The 19,320-nt window shown below is 41.3% G+C and overlaps 1 protein-coding gene and 1 non-coding gene across 2 annotated transcripts in view; one reads left to right on the top strand and one right to left on the bottom strand.

Moving 5' to 3' along the window:
• zgc:158766 (uncharacterized protein LOC100009641 homolog) overlaps positions 1-19,320 on the bottom strand; it is a 131,799-nt gene that overhangs the window by 75,412 nt on the left and 37,067 nt on the right. The window contains 1 exon segment of the mRNA XM_052016913.1: positions 130-327. Within this exon segment, the coding sequence (XP_051872873.1) occupies positions 130-327 (198 nt within the window).
• On the top strand, positions 2,696-2,855 carry LOC127571063 (U1 spliceosomal RNA). Its single transcript, XR_007956439.1, has one exon. It is a non-coding gene; the product is annotated as a U1 spliceosomal RNA (small nuclear RNA).

Genomic DNA, 19,320 nt, shown 5'->3' with positions numbered 1-19,320 from the left:
TATTTAACGAGCTTCAGCTAGCTAAATCCACTTTATTCTGGCCAGGCCGAGACTTCTTGCTGTATTACCTCTGTTCCTTAAGCCATCAACAATGAATGCCCTTCTTTCCTGCGGCGAGTTTCTACTTACACATGTGTCCTGCTGAATGCACTGAAGGATTCTTTTGGCGGGAACCAGGAAGTCAATCAGACAGCGGAGTCCGTCCCCTCGATATGACTTCTCCACCACGTGGAACAGCTGCCACAGGACGGTGGCCGCAGTGACTTCAAATGGTGGGTAAAGAGCTGAAAGTGTGCTCTGTATGTAGGTGTCAAGGGATTCCGAGTCCTACAGGAGGTATAAACAGAAGTATGTGTGAACCATCTGCTCATTCCATCTGCATTTTCAAAAGAGATTGCACTGGAGCGTGGTGACTCATCGCAAGCTGCTCTCTACAGATCTACTCATTACCCTTACGATAATTGTTCTATACTTTTAAATTTAAACTCTGTGTCACCTGTACTACCTCCATGCGCTCTGTACTAACCCAACGTAACTGCACTGTGTAATGAATTGACCTGTACGAATGGTATGCAAGACAAGTTTTTCACTGCACCTTGGTACAAGTGACAATAATAACCCAATACTAATACCAAGCTGCAAAATATTTTAACTTCTGGAAAAAACTTAAATGAAGGATTTCACAAGCTATAAACTAACCAAAGCAACTTGCAGCCAATAAAATACTTTGAAAGGATTGTCACTGCTGTGATGTGAAAAACATAGCAGCTAACTACACGCAGATAGCTTCCAACGACAGCGATATCTTCACAAGGTTGGTTAAAGGATAATTATTTATCTAGCACAACAGGGCTCCTTAAAATCATCTGATAGAAGTGAGCAGTTTCACACCTTATTCTACAGAGCAGCACTTCCCCACAGCAAGTGAAAATCAAAAAAAAGCCATAGGTGCTGGAAATCTAAAACAAAAGCAGAAAATGCTGGAAATACTCAGCAGGTCGGGCAGCATCTGTGGGAAGAGACGCAGAATCAACGTTTCAGGTCGGGGACCCTTCATCAGAACTCTGTCGGTTAGTGTTTCTGACCAAGGGTCTCCAACCTGAAACTCTGACTCTGTTTCTCTTCCCACTGATGCAGCCCGAGCTGCTGAGTATTTCCAGCATTTTCTGCTTTTGTTTTTTCTTCCCCAAGTACAAACAGTGGGGCAGAGTCATTTAGTAAAAAAAAATCTGAACTTCTAGCAGTCATTGTGTTTTCTTTCCTCTGGGTATAACATAGAGATCTTTAAAATTATGAAGACGTTCCAAAGGTAAAATACAGCGTCATATCTACTTCTGGGGGTAGAACAAAACTATGGGATGTGGCTTTTGCTAATAAATGATAACGATAACAAGTACTGGAGAAAGGTGGGAGATAAACCAGAGGACTGGAGAATATTGTTCAACTCACCGGAACTTCGGATCCCAAGGATTAGTTGAAGTCAACAGCGTTGATGCATGTGAGAGGAAGGTAGATAAGCAATTAAGGAAAAAAGGAATAATAGGTTCTACAGATGAATTAGGGTGTGCTGAATTAGGAAGGGAGGAGATTTTTGAAAAGCATAGACCAGTTTGACCAGAAGGGCCTTTGTGCCATAATTCTACAAACTTGCATATAATTCAACAAGGGTACACAGTTTTAAGCATTGTTTTTAGTCACAAAGTTCATACTTTTGCAACAATTAGATTTTTTTCCTACAATTCCTTATGGGCATGCAAAATGAATGTTGTTGAACCTTAGACTCTGAGACCCTTGGCAAGGCGTGAGCAAGCCTGTGCCAAAACAATGCTGTCCAGTGGCATGAAAAGTATTCCTGAAGTCTGGCATTGTCCTTTCTGATAAAATCTGGTGGGAAAGGCATGGCACTGGTAACAGGAAAGCAAGCAATTGAATTCATGTTGTAGAGAGAAGAAAAGTATTTTTTATTTCATTTATTTCTTCCATGAGTAACTAAAGATTTTGTTGTGCTATCAAGGGGTAATTCTTATGGCTATATTTGCTGCTTGACTATTTCATACTTCCCCCATCCCACGTCCCATAGCATACACCTCCATTCATAAATTAGAGGTTTATTCTTAACTGTCGGGAGGAACAATGTACCAATATGCACAGTGCCTGTTCTGTTACTGTGGCAGTGTAATCTTAGACTTTAAGGCTCACTGCTTCTTTCCTGTTACAATTTTCACCCACACTAGAAGGCAATGGATTCAAGTGCCATACGAGGGACATCAGCAGATCGAAGCTGACACCCTAATGCAGTACAGAGGGAGTGCTTATTCTATCAGTGGTGCCACCCTTTGGTCGGCCCGAAACTTGTTGGTCTTCCAGCACTGTGAGATGTCCGTAGGGGAATGCTGCCGACTGCACATTCCAGGCTGCAGGAGTACATGCTGAGGGATGCACTGAAGCTGGGTGCAGCCAATGCAAAGGCTCGGTGGGAAGGACTACAGTTTAGGGTTCTTCTGCCACTGGAGAAGGAGGGGCAGGGGCAGGCGAGAAAGCCCCTAAATATTGTAAAATACAGGACTGGGTAGCCCCCAAGGAGCCATACGTGTGGCATCGGTGCTGCGTTTTATCTAAAAAGGTAACACTAATGAATGATCTGTACAAGAATTAAAAGGCTTGCGCTGTTTTATAATTGTATATAGTTTGTCTTTTATTATGAATGAAGTTTATTTTGATAAAAAAATAGGTTCTCCCAGGACGAGGCTATCCCATTGCACTTCGGGTGTGCTGACGCCTGCAATGTCCCCAAATGCGGGATACTCGACAGCAAAATTTGTGGTAGTGGGGGACTGCGTTCGTGGTCTCCCCTGGCATTCAATTCAAAGACAGAACTGATGACATTCTTTCTCCGCAGCGAAAGCAGAGCCACACGAGTGGTATCGGTGCTGTGTTTTTTATATATGAAAAGGTAACACTAATGATTGATCCGTACACGAATGTAAAGGTTTGCACTGTTTTATTGTTGTATATAGTTTGTTTTTTATGATGAATAAAGTCTATTTTGGATTTTAAAAAATCAGTGGTGCCACTCTTTCGATAGAGATGTTGAACAATGATGCAACACCTGCTCTTTCACCTCTTCCCTTCCCACCATCTAAAGACCCAAACTTTCAGTCCAGGGAAACAGCCTTACTGCTTCAAGTGACCCAAGTTCAATCCTGACCTGTGGTGCTGTGGAGTCTGTACGTTCTCCGTGCGGGTCTCCCCCAATTACTCTAGTTTCATCTGACAAATAAAGGATGCACAACTTGGTAGGTTAATTGGCCACTATAAATTGCACCCAGGTTGGAGGTGATTCATAGAATTGGGGAGGGGGAGGGAGAATTGATGGAAATGTGGGGAGAGTAAATGGGATCAGTGTAGGACAACTGTAAAGAGCTGCTCGATAGTCAGTGCCGATTCAGTGGGCTGAAGGGCCTGTTTCCATGCTCTATGACTTTACAGAACATGTTCATTCAGTCCACAATGGTAACTCTTTGCTTTCAGTTGCCTTCACTCCTATTCTCCCTCCCACTCGCTCTTTGAGCTCTCTGTCCTTGGTCTCTGACACTGTTCCAAAGAAGACCGACATCAGCTCACGGAATAACATCTTCTGCACAGGCACGCTGCAGGCCTGGCCAGTTCTGACAAAGAGTCATCAACCTGTATGTTAGCTCTGTTTTCTCTCTCCACAGACACTGGCTGACCTGCTGGGTATTTCCAGCATTCTCTTTTATTTCAGATTCCAGCAACTGCAGTGTTGAATCTTACAATCCCGTCCGATTTACTTTTCTCAGTGATGTTCATTAAGTGCTGAATATTGGCCAGGAGAGAATTCAGGGATGAATGTGCAGGGAACGCCCATTAAGTGAATGGCAGACACTTGATCCCCCCCAAGTCCATTTGTTAGATGTACAACATCTTTCATCATGTCCTTCATGGAATCAAATTAGTCTGACAATGAAGGATCTTAGAAAGATAAAGAAAACTTTTAACCCCTGACACATTACATCATGGGTTAATCTGCTCAGATTACACTGCCACAGACCACCGAATTGTGACACCATTAATCAAAATAGAAAAGGAAAAGATCAATCAGAGAGCTCTTTGCAGTTGTCTTAGTATTCTAATTCTGAATTTTAAGCTGTTATGACAACACATTGAGATATTCCCAGCGAAATTCATAGGTACCCAAAATCATTCCATCACTTTCCTTTCCCACCCGTGTTACCTTTCATAGAACCAAATCAAAGAAACAGGGCATATAGCATAGAAACAGGCCACTCAATGACTCCATGTCAGTGTTTATGCAGTACAAAAGTCATCAACTTCCGCTGTTTCTCTCTCCCTTTCAGTCTAACCTTCTATTCCTTTCTCTCTCATGTATTCATCCAGTCTCCCCTGCATCTATGCTGCCTAATCAACAATTCTTCATTCCACGTTCAATAAACCTCCCTAACTCACAAATCTATCAAGACTCCAGGAACTGTGTTTACCTAACACTGCAAATGACATTATTGAACCCCGACTGATTGCATTCTGCAGAATTTCCATATTCTCAACAGCATGTCTTATTTGCTCTAATAAACTTTTATACATACAAATTACATCTATCCACTATAATGAATTATAGTGACATGTTGGTCCTGATATTATTACCACTAATGCTTTGAAGAGAAAGCAAACGTTCTCTTGCCAACAACCCGAACATTAAATACTTCTCTTAACTTATATTTGGTTGGACAAGGAAAGTATCAATGCTAACATTTGCGAAAGGAAAGGTTAATCCTTCATCTCATGTTGTTATGAGATGATACTTCTGCTAACCTAGGAACATCAGGTTAAAAAAAGAATGCTCCATTTACCTTTTCCAGTGGACCAGGAAGGCAGTAACAGTCTCATGGTGCTACTCAAAGGAAAGTAGGAAATTCGTAGGGAATCCAATCCAGCAGCTGCAAAAATATTCCACCTGCTGGCCATCTACCTCGTTATCCAACAGCAGAGGGGCAATGACAATCACCACCACTTTATGAAGCAGTTTGCGACATTTCTAGAAGAGTGATATAGTGCAAGTTTCCTTAGTAATTAAAACAACACAGGAACTGGAGGAGGCCATTCTGACACCAATCTGCTCCACCAGGAGTGAAATCATGGCTGATAATGCACCTCATCAACATTCACACAACTTTGCTCCACACACTTCAGTACCCTTATCTTAGTAGGATCTCCCACTCATGGTCTCATGCACTATTACAGCACCAGCGACCCGGGTTCAACTCCCCCCGCTGCCTGTAAGGAGTTTGCACGTTCTCCCTGTGTCTGCGTGGGTTTCCTCCGGGTGCTCCAGTTTCCTCCCACATTCCAAAGGTTAGGAAGTTGTGAGAATGCTATGTTGGCACCGGAAACATGGCGAAACTTGCAGTCTGCCCCCAGAACACTCAACACAAAAGATGCATTTCACTGTGCGTTTCGATGTACATGTGACTACTCTTACCTGAAAATGTCCAAATGAAACCTGGCACCCTACGCATTCAGGAGAGGAGTTTACAAGTTTCCTTCACCCTTTGCATTAAGAAATTGCATCCTTTTTCTCATCTTACGTGCCCTTCATTATTTTTGCAGCAAGTCCACCTTGATGTTTTTGAATAGCACACACTTTTTGTCACCCCCTCTTCAATGATCCTCATTAACCTAACTTTCTATTCCTTTCTCCCTTGTGTGTTATCTAGCTTCCTTAAAATCGTCCATACTCCCTCTTTAACCACTCCCTCTGGTAACAAGCTCTACATTCTCTTTATCTGCCAAAAAAAAATTCCCTTGAACAACTCAGCTCTTGACCTTTTGTACTTCAAAGGAATACAGTCCAAGTTTACATGGCACGTCCCACATCCCCATACATCAAGTCTTTCAGGTCTTGTTTCATTGTGGTGAATCTATGTTGTACCTTCTCCGAGCATAATATGGGTGGCAGTGTGGTGCAGCATCAGTGCTGCTGTCTCACAGCTCCAAGGACCCAGATTCAATCCTGACATCCACTGCTATCTGCATGGAGTTTGCATATTCTCACTGTGACTGTCTCGATTTCCATTGGCTGCTCTGGTTTCTTCCCACACCAAAAGGTGTGCTGGTATTTTGATTTGCTATCGTAAATTACCCCTCAGTGTAGATAAGTGGTAAAAGAGAGATCAAAGGGGAATTGATCAGCACCTGAGAGAGAATAAGTTGCAGGGCTACAGGGAAATAAGATTCTATATAGGAAGACTCCATATAGCTGAGGGAGCACTTCCTCTCTTTTGCAATCTACCCACTCATGATAAATGCCAATATCTGGCTTTTAATTGATTTTTGTATCTGCCACCCATGTACATATGTTGCTGAGTTAACAGCACAATTCAAATCTTGTGACTATAAAATATATTTTTAAACTGGTCCTTAAAACTTTAAAAGCTATTTTCCTGCAGAGGGCAATAAGCATTCCCCAGATTTAAGGTTTTGCTCCACAGTAATGACAAGATTTTCACAGCCCACCCAGAGGAAACAAAAATTGTTTGCTTTATTCAGAATTGAATGGGATGGATTGTTTTCATACAGAATATTTTGGGGTGCAGGTTCTGAATAATCCATAACATAATAAATTGTAACATGCTGTACAGGAATAGATAATTTTGGATCCACGAAGGCAGAAATTCATCAGCTAAATGGCTACACAAGTTTGGCCTGCGATCATACTCTACCAACTTTAGTGCAGTCAAACTTATGGAGACAAGTGTAAAGAATATCTCAAACACCTGTAGATTTTTAGGTCTGGTTTCTGAAGCTTAAAGCTCTCAAAAACACTTTCGTCCACATGGTTCCAAGAGCTCCTCGCCACTGGAAGTGTCTTCTCATCATGTGCAAGTCTCTTGAAGGCTGATTGACAATGATTGACTTCTAATATTAATCATTAACTTCATTATCATGCAGCCACTAGGGTAATGAAAGGCAAATGAGGTGGCCTTAATATTTTACCACCTGACAGAGCCTATTTTCCTCATCAAATAAGATTGAGAGGTTAGATAAGTTTCAAGGGCTGTCAGATTGCATTTGCTGCATATTATTTGCTTTGCTCAGTATGAAATGTGGACAAGAGTAAAATGCCCAACTTTTGTTATGGCACATAATATATCTCCACAACTTACGGATCACTTATGCTCCACAAAACAGTAAGACAAAACAGTTCACTTTAAATTAAAATACCTGTCTGTATTTAACAAGACTCCATCTGGTGTGGTCAGGAACAGACACCTTCAGCCTTTGTAGAGACACAGGGGAAATAGATTTCCAAATGATCGCAGTCTTTTCATGTCAGATGTTACCTGAATCTGTCCAGACGTGACACTGACACACTCGGCTAAACCTTCCTTTGATCTGAACTCTACAAACTAGACGAATTGTTCAACATGAATGCTCCAGGCTAGTCTATGTGCAGTGGTAGAGATGCTTTCATTCACTCCCACTGTAGCTTGATACTTAATTTCCTCCCACAACAGAAACAAAATACATTTAAGCATACAAAAGAGAAAGAACCAAGCCATTACCTGATTTTAACAAAGATGCTTTAATCATGTACATTAGCAGACATGAATGCTTTCTTTTCCATGACAACTTGTATAAACTACAGCAGAAACCTTGAAGCAAAACACAACTTACTCAATGGAAGTGGAGTCCAACCCTTCTGTTTAGATACTTGTATGATTTTCACCACTAAATGGCAGCCTGCTCAATAAATCTTCAAAAGCATTCATTAAAAAAAACTAAAACATTGTCTCCCAGCTGGTTATGCTCATCAAACCTGCAGTAAGATGATGTCTGCATCAAATTTTTCATTAATATGGATTTATCTTTTCCTGCAAGTCAGGTTACTGAGGGTTGAGGTCACTTCAGCCTCCAGACAATCAAAAATCACTGGAGCTATATTGCTCTTTGATCAACAATCCTTGATGTACACTTATATGCTGACCTAATAATTTTTCATTCTTTCTCACAGCTATCCTAAATCTTAATGTTGATTTGTCCATCTTTGATTTATTAGCTGTCACCAACGCCAACTGAATCGAGAAGAAAATCTTGTATTTAAGAATAATGATTCTCTTAGGATGCATGTTGTACAAAATTGTGCTGTTATAGGCCGAGAGATTTGGTTCCAGCTAAAAGGATATGCCAAGTGACACAACCAACCAGGTGCTACACATTTTTGTCATCAAAAATATTCGATTTGATGCTCCATTCTAAGGTCAAATTCAGGATAGCTGGGAGTTGTGGGCTAAATCTGGCAAGTGGTCTTGCCAGGTTATGTGGTGGAGCACTGGAGCTTGCACTGATTGAAGACCAGACCGAGATGAGTACAGACTACCAACACAATGATGAAGGCTGCAGGTGGGGTCAGCAAACCAGGATAAAGACACTGATCTTTTGGTTTGAGGCAGGTGGCAGATTGGGACAGTCAAACACTGAGGGATGGAGGGGCGGTTGCTGGTGTAATAACCTTGAACATCAGGAATCACTGTATTCAGGGATGAGCAGAAAGGCAGTATGATGCAGAAGGCAAGTCCTGAAGAATCAAAGTAATTGGCTTACTGGATGGAGGTCTAAGTCCAGCACTGCACTGGAAAACCCAGTTCAGATTTCCTGCAGTGCTCCAGAAGAAGCATTACATGGGGAAGCACATCATACTGTGTGTGTCCTAACACTGAAATCAGTTCAGAAGTAAAAGAGCGACTGATATCTAGAAGTGGCCAGATTTGGCACAAAGTAACTTGGAAATGGTCATTACCTTGATTAATTCTGGAAAATGATGTCAATTTTCAATTGCATAACATTGAATAAGATGTTGTTTTCTCATTGAAATTTCTAGACAATAGAGTTTCAATATGTTGTTGGCAAACACACAGTGATAGAAAGGATTTTCTTGCATTGTTTCTCAGTGTTAGTGACACTAACAAGAGTATCCAGCTCACTGCAAGACATAAACAATCTTCAGGCAGCACAGCTAACTTTTCCCTTATTTTCACTGACTCCTCTTGTAGCTTGTAACTTATTATTTGATTAATCTGATATTTTGCTATATGTTGTTCCTGGCCTGTGGATAACCCTGGGGAGGTTGTATTACTTGACTATCCCTTGTTGCAGTTGGGAAAGTGCGCCTTCTTCAACCTTGAACTTGGTGCACGTGCAAGATGTCCAAGTTGCTATTGTCACTGGTTTTATAAAAAACAATAAACAGAGGAAATCTTTCCAGCCTGCTGAGTGTGTCGGGAAAAGAAGGGGAAATCTTCTGCCTATTTAATTACACACAACCCAGGTGAATCACAATGTTCAGCAGCAAACTAACAAACACAAGCAGGAAATGTTAGTCCATTGTTTATCCTACCCATTGCAATTTGGTTTATATCTTCATTTTCTTCAAATCATAAATCTCCTTAGGAAACTTTTTTCTCCATATCCAACTAAAATGAGTTCACCTTACTTACTACCCCCTTTAGATGGACTTGGCTCATGAACGTTTTATGAATCCAAATATCTGCATTTGTCACACTGTGGCTGGAAAAATATTCATCAGTTCTTTGCCTCAACAATAACTCAGCACAGCCCACAAAAGTGACTTGCATTGAATGCAGTTGTCCAGCCAACTGACTTGAATAGTTTATCACTCCAGTTGTCAATGATAAGATGCATAGCACATAAAATGCAAGGCAATCAACAGAGAAGGACAGGGAAATTTCTCTAAATTACCTTTGACAGCAGCACTACTGTGACTGTACCACCCGGCCTTGGTACCTGCTGCCTGGAGCATTCTACAGTGTGGGACTATCACACACTATGGGACCACAGAGGAAATTTGAAAAGTAGGCAGCATGAAAAAAAAGTTTAAAAAATGAATCCTTTCAAGTGGAACAAATCTCTGCCTGCTCCAAGTCCAGTTTCTGGGTGGGCTGAGCACAACACAGCTGCACATCTCACCCACCCACCCACCATCTAAACCCATCCCGCAGGTAGTGCTTTTGGGACTGTGGTTAAGCTTAATAAACTGATCAACACATCTGTTACTTCAGGTAGTCTGGGGGGCAGCCAAATCCAGCTGGTTTAGGGTGTGCTAGATGATTTACATTCTTCCTTTAAAGGCAAGTCAGGAGGGACTACCGTTCACAGAAATTGTCTTTACCATTAAACCATTAGACATCGAACAATAAATGATTTTTTTAAAAGTTGAATGTACTTTCATCAGTCTAATGATGTCAGGTATTGGCTGTCTCACATTGTATAATCTGTGCGTCAAACAGAAGATATGCGATAACATTCCAGTTGATAGTAGCAATGCCTGAGAACCTAAGTATCCAATTAATCACAATCAACAAAGTCATGATACTGACTGAAGCTTGTAAATATAAAAACATTGGTAAATATCTAAAGACCAGCCTAATTTTAACACTTGAGTTAATTTATTTAAGGTTACTGTTCCACTGTTTGCTGTAAATTAATTTATTTTGGATCACCAGGTTAGCGTTGACACTGATTTAATTTATTCAGGGACCCCAGGCTAGTGCCACCTTGATTTAAGCTAACTTTTTCAGGCTCACCAAATTTGTATAAAACTTGATTTCATTTATTCCAGGTTAATGCTAGTTTAGTATTAACTCTGACTTAAATCAATGTATTCAGAGATATCAAGGTGGTGTAAACCCTAGCTGTGTATCACAGGCTTAAAACTGTTGATTCTTCTTTGAACTTCCTGTGGAAGCAATGGGGAAACTATAAAGTGTCTCAATGTGAGAAATGCCAAGACTTTCCTTCCTGTTAGGCTACTCCATGGGATAGCCACTCACTGAGCACCTGTCCCTGTACTGAGGTAATACCTAGCTTGGAGTGCTCTGACTTGAGCTTGCGCGTGCAGGGTTGTTAAACCACAACGAGGAACTATCTACCAAGAACCAGGTCCTCATCCAACAGCACTGTGAGAATACCTTCACAGAATAGGCTGCAATGAATCACAAAGTAAGCTCATCTCCATCTCAGGGCTAAATAAGAATTGGCAATCAACACCAGTCTGGTCAGAGATGTCCACGTCTTCTAAATGAAGAAATAAGAAACAGCCTCCTCCACAATCATACGTTTGCTAATGATTAGGTGAAATTCAGGGATACTTAAATGATTAATCTAAGAGGACAAGTTGCATTGGCTGGGCTTGCACTCTGTCAAGTGTAAGAGATGAAGAATTAATCCAAGTGAGCAGTTTGAGACCACTAAAGGAATTGTTCATATAGCTAGGGAGAAACATAGTTCCTTTTTTCAATATCCAGACCCCAATTCGAAACCAACACATAGCTACTAGAACAGATGACCAATACTTTGGTTCAATAAGTAGGCTTTAAGAAGTTTCTTAAACAAGAAGGATAAAATTTCAAAGATTTAAGAACTAAGCCTTAAGGAGGTGTAGTCGTTGCTACCAATAGAGCAACAAGTGCCATAAGTGGGCAGATTTGGAGGAATGGAGAGGATTGTAGGGCGGGAGGAAGTTATAGAATAGGGAGAGGTAAGACATTGGAAGGATTTGAACATGAGGAGCAGAATATTAAAATAGAGAGGGACCACGAGAACACAGCCGAATAAGGCTTGGTGCATGCTAGGATAAGGGAAGATAGTTTTGGGAAACAATATGAATTAAGAAATAGGAGCAGGGGATCATTTGGTCTTTTGAACCTGCTCTGCCATTCAACAAGATCATGTCCATCTTTTATTTCAACATTATTTCCCTTCTATTGATATATCATTTGATTTCTTTAATATTTAGAGACTTATTATTTGAAATGTTTGGAATCCAGGATACAGAATTCCAATGATTCACCAGCCTCACCCAAGTGAAGAAATGACTCCTCATTTCAGTCCCAAATGGCCTATGTCTTATTTTGAGACTGTGAGCCCTGATTAGCTGGGAGGAACATCCTTCTTTCATCCATCCTGTCAAGCTCTCTAATAGTTTTGTACATTTTAATGAGATCACCTCCCATTCTTGCAAATTCTACAGAGCGTAGGTTTGGCCGAGTCAATCTCTCCTCATATGACAAATGCACCATCATAGGAATTAGTCTGGTGAATCTTTGCTGTACTCCCTCTCTGACAAGTACATCCTTTTTTAGGTAAGGAGACCAAAATTAAGCAAAATACTCCAGGCAGTGGTTTCACCAAGGCCCCCATTTGATTTGGCCTTTCTATTTTTAGAGGCCCCATGCTTACTCTTGTGCCCCTTCACAACTACTGTTCATCAGCCTGTTAACAATGCCCACCAACGTTTTCTGCTATCTGCTGCTTCCCAGCTCCTCCCCAAACTGATTCTAATTCTAAACCTAGACCTGGCATGATCCTTTCTAACTACTGATATCGTACTTATTAACAGTGCTGCCCCATAGCCTTTTCCCATTTACCCGCCCTTCACAAATGTTTAGTCAGCAATAGTCATTCTGCAGCCACATTTCTGCAATGGCAATTTGATCATACTTCTTTACAACACTTGGGCCATTAATTCGTCTGCTGGAATGCACTAAACATTTTTATAAAAGTAAAAATCATAGAAACATAAGAATTGTACAGCCCAAAAATGGATCCTCTCAGCCCACCTTATCCATGGCGACTATGACGCCTATCTACAACAATCCCATTTGCCTGCATTGGGCCCACATACCTCAATTCTTTTTTTATATAAGTACCTGTCCAAATGCTTTTTAAACATCGTAACTATATCTGCATTAAATATAATTGGATCCGCAAGTATTGTTATACAAGAGACCACTGTTTATTACTTGTTTGCACACAGAAATAAAAGGCAGAAATTCCAGATGTAGATAAATTGCTCAATAAATCCTTAGTGGTTAATACATATAAATATAAATCAGGGAATAATTTTCTTAGAAGCCATAGAAATACACAGCACAGAAACAGCCGTTTTAGCCCATTGAGTCCACAGTGACCATCAAGCACTCAATTACACTGTGTAGCGGTTAGCATAACGCTGTTATAGCACCAGCGACCTGGGTTCAACTCCGGCCACTGTCTGTAAGGAGTTTGTACGTTCTCCCCATGACTGCATGGGTTTCCTCTGGGTGCTCCGGTTTCCTCCCACATTCCAAAGACGTACAGGTTAGGAAGTTGTGGGCGTGGTCTGTTGGCGCCGGAAGCATGGCGACACTTGCGGGCTGCCTCCAGAACACTCTATGCAAAAGGTGCATTTCACTGTGTGTTTCGATGTACATGTGACTAATAAAGAAATCTCTTTCTTCTAGTAACAGTTTCTTTTTGTGGAAACAAAATGAAAACTAATAGTTCCTGCAAGACTCCTTTATTCAACTGAATCAAAAACCAAATGCTTTGCATGCCAGCAAAATTCCATCTGCTGTTCCTGTGTTTGACAAGAGATGTGGTTCCTTACTGCTTGCTTCTGTTAAGACATTTTCCTGACATGCACCTTTACCAAGTAAACCTGCTGGGAAGGAGGGCACTCTTTTAATGCTTGCATCTGTCAAACACTCTGACCTTTAATCTCTGAAGAGCCCAAATTCTCTCCATGTTTTTTTTTAAATAGCTGATCCTGTGAAGAAGGCAGAGGGTGGGGGTGGAAGGGGGTTTGCTGTGATTGGCAAAGATTCAATCTCCTTTCTTTTAAATTCTTCCTACCTTTCTCAATGATTTGTGTGAACCTTCTGCTCCATGCGGCTCTCCATATGTCGGGATGTGCATTTGGAATTCACAATAAGTTACTGCAATGCTTGTTTTGGCTGATGATCACATTTATCAAAAACCCTCTTCACTTCATCCATCATTCCAGAAATAAAATTAAACCTATATTAATGCGGTGATATCTTCAGGGAAATGTGTTTAAAGAAGAGGTTGAAGAAAGCAAACAAGGCAGGACATTCAGCCAACCCAACCACTCCTTTCAGAGGATGCATGTAACTTGTGAATCCTGCACCTTAGACACCTGGGGTGGGGAACGGTTCCCCATTATCATCGTGACATCCACAGCTTATCAATATCCTATTGTTTTGCACTCGCACTTTGCACAGCCCCATAGTTACAAGCTCTGTAAGCTTTTGGATGCCATGTGGTGTCTGAGCATCCCTGGGTGCTCCGGTTTCCTCCCACATTCCAAAGAGGTATGGGTTAGTAGGTTAACATGGGTGTAATTGGGCGGCTCAGGCTTGTTAGGCCAGAAGGGCCTGTTACCATGCTGTATAAATAAAAAATATATATCTGGTCATAACCACCAATCCTTACTTCCACGAGTGACCCGATTTACTACCTGTTCCCATTGACAGTCGGATCCATACTTTCACTTACATGGAGAGGTTAGAGAAGTTTTCTTTAAAGCAGAGAAGGCTGATGTGAGATTTAATAGAGGTGTTCAAAATGATGGAAGGTTTCATTGAAGTAAATAAGTAGAAACTTTTTTTTCTGCCAGGAGAAAGGGGGCAATCAAAGGAAAAGGATTTGAAAGAATCAGAGATTTCTAGAGGGTTTTTTTTAAACACAGCAGGTCCTGGTGAGCTGGAATGTGCTATCTGAAAGGATCCTGGCAGCAAATGGGAAGTCGTTTTTAAAAAGGGAGTGGAACTAATTGCATAACTTTTCAACAGAACTAACAAAGGTACAATGGGCTGCATATCCATCCTCTGTGCCTATGATTCTATAACACAGTCGCACCTCCTGACAGACAGTCTCCGCACTGATTGGTAAGGATCCAAATCCATGTGTTGTTATCTACCAGCTCCTGGCTCACAGTGATGCAAACTAGCCTCCCGCCTACACTGCTTCATTACACCATATGCAGAAATGTGACTGTGTGACCACTGATACAGTGACGAGGACTCCCTCATCTGATTCTTATGGGATTATGCTCTTGTGAGAATGTAACTCTCTCACTTTCCAGTCTTATTTATGGTCTTACTTTGTACTTCCAGCCCTGACCCCTTATGGTAAATGTGCGTCAGGCTGTTAATATCTCTTGCAGTTTAAAGATCTGCGTCAGTAAATCAAAATTGATACATGAAGAACAAAAAGAACAATGAACTTATTATAAAATTCATGCCAAAAAATAAGTGATAAAACAATACTCCATTTTAACTTGCAATACAAGGCCCAAACTGTTGTAACTTTCAGATCTAATTTGAAAGTAGATAGGCCTGGCTCCCACCAACAAAAAAGAAACTTGGGTTGCAAGACCACAAGTTGCAATTTTTAATACTAAAGCTATCTTCTGAGGAGATCTTTCCTCAGAGTGAACTTTAAACATTTATTAAATTTAATAAAATGGGAGTACCTTACATGTACATACATTTTCTGTCCAATACACATTGCTAGTGTGGACTAAGTTACCAACTCTACAACAAATTATGTATCACATTCCAAACATGGCAAGGCATCACAAGAGCATAAATACATTTTGATGCAGAGCCATATATGGAGAACATATCAATTTGCAGGAGTAGGCCATTAAGCCCTTCAAGCCTGCTCTGGTCATGGCTGATCATCCAAATACAGTATCTTGATATTAAGATAGATAACTTGGTTAAGGAGGTGGACTTTATGCTGCATCTTAAATAAGCAAGACAGACAGAGTGAATTCCACATGCTGTTTCTTGGCAGCTGAACCATGGCCATGAATGATGGAGTGATCAAGTTCAGGGATGATCAAAGATCCAGAACTGGAGAGACATAGATAACATAAGGTAAAAGGCCTACTGGAGTTTATAGTGAGGCAGAGCAGTCTTAGGATTGACATGGCTGTGGGATCCAAGATTAACTTGAGAATATTACGACACAAATACTACAAACCTTCTGATAACTCCAGGTATCTTTTCTTCCAGCTGTCCAATGCTCAGACTCCACCACTGATTGCCCAACATACCCAGTTCCATGGTGCACCATTTTCCCGTGCCAAAAGAAGAGTGAATAGATTCTACATTACCCAACCGAATGATCCTTCACTGAAATAAAGGTGACCCTCTCCTCTCAACACAGAGTCTAATATTTTTGTAACAAGTAAACAGAATTGTTCAAGCAATAATTTTGAAACTTTTTTTTATTACCCTTCTCTTTGCTATGACTTTTCTCCTGGGTTGCCTGCTACAGAATCCTTCAGATTAGTTTTTCATTCCTGAAGACTCCAGGGCAGTCTTGAAGGATTAACAACCATGGTGGGCCTTGGCCAGATAATCAGTATCTCAGCAGTGCTAACTAGGTGAAAATGCCAAACCTAGTCTTTAACTCAATCTCAGTGCAATACACAGTAATAAATCTGCTACTTAAGAAAATATCTAAATCATGCCATGTTTCTCCAATTACCTCATAAAATCAGGATTTCTGAAGCTTTATTAAAGCCAGAGCTCCCTTTCATCAGCTTCCCACAATAATATTGGAAACAAACGTGAACAGTGAACTAACAGCATCTACCATTAAGTATTACTTGGATTGCAAAGCCTAAACCACAATGAGGCCTGCTCCTCTTGTAAATTCACCGACTTCCCTCAACTCCTCTCTCTTGCCCTTGCAAACATAACAACATTTCAAGCTTACCAAGCCCTTCTACTGCATATAATTTACTTGACTGAAATCTACTCAAAGTATTTGATTGCTGGGAGGGAAGAAACTTTAACAAAGATTCCCTAAGATAAAAGAAATAAAATTCCAAAAAGCTAAACTAATCTTGTATCCCATTTACTTCATCTGTAATTGGGTTGGCCTGTTAGGATTGGCCTGAAGAGTTTATCAAATGCTAAAAATAATAATCAATCTCCCTGAGAAGAACTATTATTTATTTTATAGTACTGTCTCATTTCTGAACAGGGGCAAAGAAGAAAATAATGTTGTTGCCTAAAGACCACAAAACAACATCTTCTAATAATGGCTTTAACCTACCATGGTTTTGAGGTGAGAGTTCAATATTTAAAAGTGACTGTGATGCTGCCAGGTTATTGTAAAAACACAGCTGAATCATTTGTGTTCATCAGGGAAGGAAAACTCCAAAGTGACTGAACTTGCCTCCTTACAACTGTGAACCCACAGCAATATGGCTTAGCTGCCTGCAAAGTGACCTTGCAAGTTGCACAGTTAGACAAAACCAATTCTTGCAATTCAAAATACCACCATCATCTCAGGTGATCCTGCCAGAGATGTCAATGTCACAACAGTGATTTTTTTTATATATAATGCTTGAATTAACATGGAAAAAATAGCCCAGATTCTGCTGGTAATTCTCAGAATGAGCACCAGCGATTTCTAAGCAGTGATCCACAGCCGGACATTGCATGGAGCCCAAAGGTGGAGCAAGAACTTGCCAAGCTTTCGAGCATTTACACTGCAGAATGCGTTTCTGAGTCCTCCTCCAGTCAGACCCGGTGCAGAATCCGCAAGCTCACTCACTTCACTACTGTGGGAAAGTTACACTTCAATATGTGTTTATTACTCATGGTTTTATTTAATTTGGTTATTTAACTTTTAGTAGTTTTGAATGCTTCTGAATGTCAGCAACATTCAGATCCAACAACAACCTTAACATCATTACATATGTTAAAGTTGGTGTTGTCAGCAATTAGTAGGCAGGGCTTGTTCTGGGCCGCCCATGTGATCTGCTCAGGATCTCATTGCTCAGTATCAGGACAGCACTGGCCAGCAATATTTTTCCTTCTGGATGCAGACAAGGTAAAAGCACAATATCAATGGGTTCAGGTGACCAGTGTGGACAACAGGCCCACTTATCCCCAGGCTTTTAAAAGCCTGGTTGAAAATTCAGTTGGGTTCCATGGCAGACAGCAGCAATCCGCACTTACATTGCACCTGATAAGCAACCCCACATCCACCTCACCAACCCTCCCCCACAAAGAGACAGCAGCACAAAGGAAGAGTGGATGCTAGGTTTGACTTGTTTTCCCTGGAGCAAAGGAAGCTGAGAGGTGATCAGTTAGAAGTATACAAGATTATGAGAGACATAGATGGGTAGATAGTCAAGATTTTTTTCTCATATTCGGGGTATCAAAAAACAGAGGACATAGGTTTAAGGTGAGAGATAGGAGTTTTAAAAGGGGATCTGAGGGGTAAAGTTTTTTTTACACAGAGGGTGGTTGATGCATGGAATATGCTGCTGGATGTGGTGGTGGAATCAGATACAATTATTATGTTTGAGAGGCATTGAAGAGCCTGGCGGCTCTGACATCCACCATCATGGAGTGCTTCGAGAGGCTGCATGACATGGATTATCTCCAGCCTCCCAGACAACCTCGAACCATTGCAATTCGCCCACCACCAAAACAGGTCTACGGCGGATGCCATCTCCCTGGCCCTACACTTATCTGGAGCATCTGGACAGTAAAGACATCAATGTTAGACTATTGTTTATTGACTACAGCTCCACCTTCAATAGTATCATTCCAAACAAACTCATCACCAAACTCAGAGACCTGGGAGTCAACACCTCCCCCTGCAACTGGATCTTTGACTTCCTGACTAACAAACCTCAAATCAGTGAGGATAGGCAGCAACACCACTGCCACGATTATTCTCAACAGCGGTGCCCCACGAGGCTGCGTCTTCAGACCCCTACTCTACTCCCTATACACTCATGACTGTGTGACCAGATTCTGCTCTAACTCCATCTACAAGTTTGCTAATGATACCTCTGTAATGGGCCCTATCTCAAATAACGATGTCGGAGTACAGGAAGGAGAGAGAGCTTAGTAACATGGTGTCACAACAACAACCTTTCCCTCAGTGTCAGCAAAACAAAAGAGCTAATCATCAACTTCAGGAAGGGGGGCAGTGTACATGGTCTCGTCTACAACAACAGTGCTGAGGTCGAGAGGGTTGAGAGCTTCTAGTTCCTAGGAGTGAACATCACCAATAGCTTGTCCTGGTCCAACCACGTAGATGCCACGGCCAAGAAAGCTCACCAGTCCCTATACTTCCTCAGAAGGTTAAAGAAATATGGCATGTCTCCATCGTCCCTTACCAATTTTTTTTAATTGATGCACCATAGAAAGTATGCTCTCATGGTATGGCAACTGCTCTGTCCGTGACTGCAAGAAACTGCAGAGCGTTGTGGACACAGCTCAGCACATAATGGAAACCAACCTCCCTCCATGGACTCTGCACATCTCACTGCCTCGGTAAAGCAGCCAGCATAATCAAAGACCCCACCCACCCCAGACATTCTCTCTCTCCCCTCTCTCATTTAGCAGAAGATACAAAACCTGAAAGCATGTACCACCAGGTTCA

The sequence above is a fragment of the Pristis pectinata genome, chromosome 5 (genome assembly GCF_009764475.1).
Source record: "Pristis pectinata isolate sPriPec2 chromosome 5, sPriPec2.1.pri, whole genome shotgun sequence".
In the NCBI taxonomy this organism is placed as follows: Eukaryota; Metazoa; Chordata; class Chondrichthyes; order Rhinopristiformes; family Pristidae; genus Pristis; species Pristis pectinata.
This window is presented reverse-complemented; position numbering and strand designations above follow the sequence as displayed.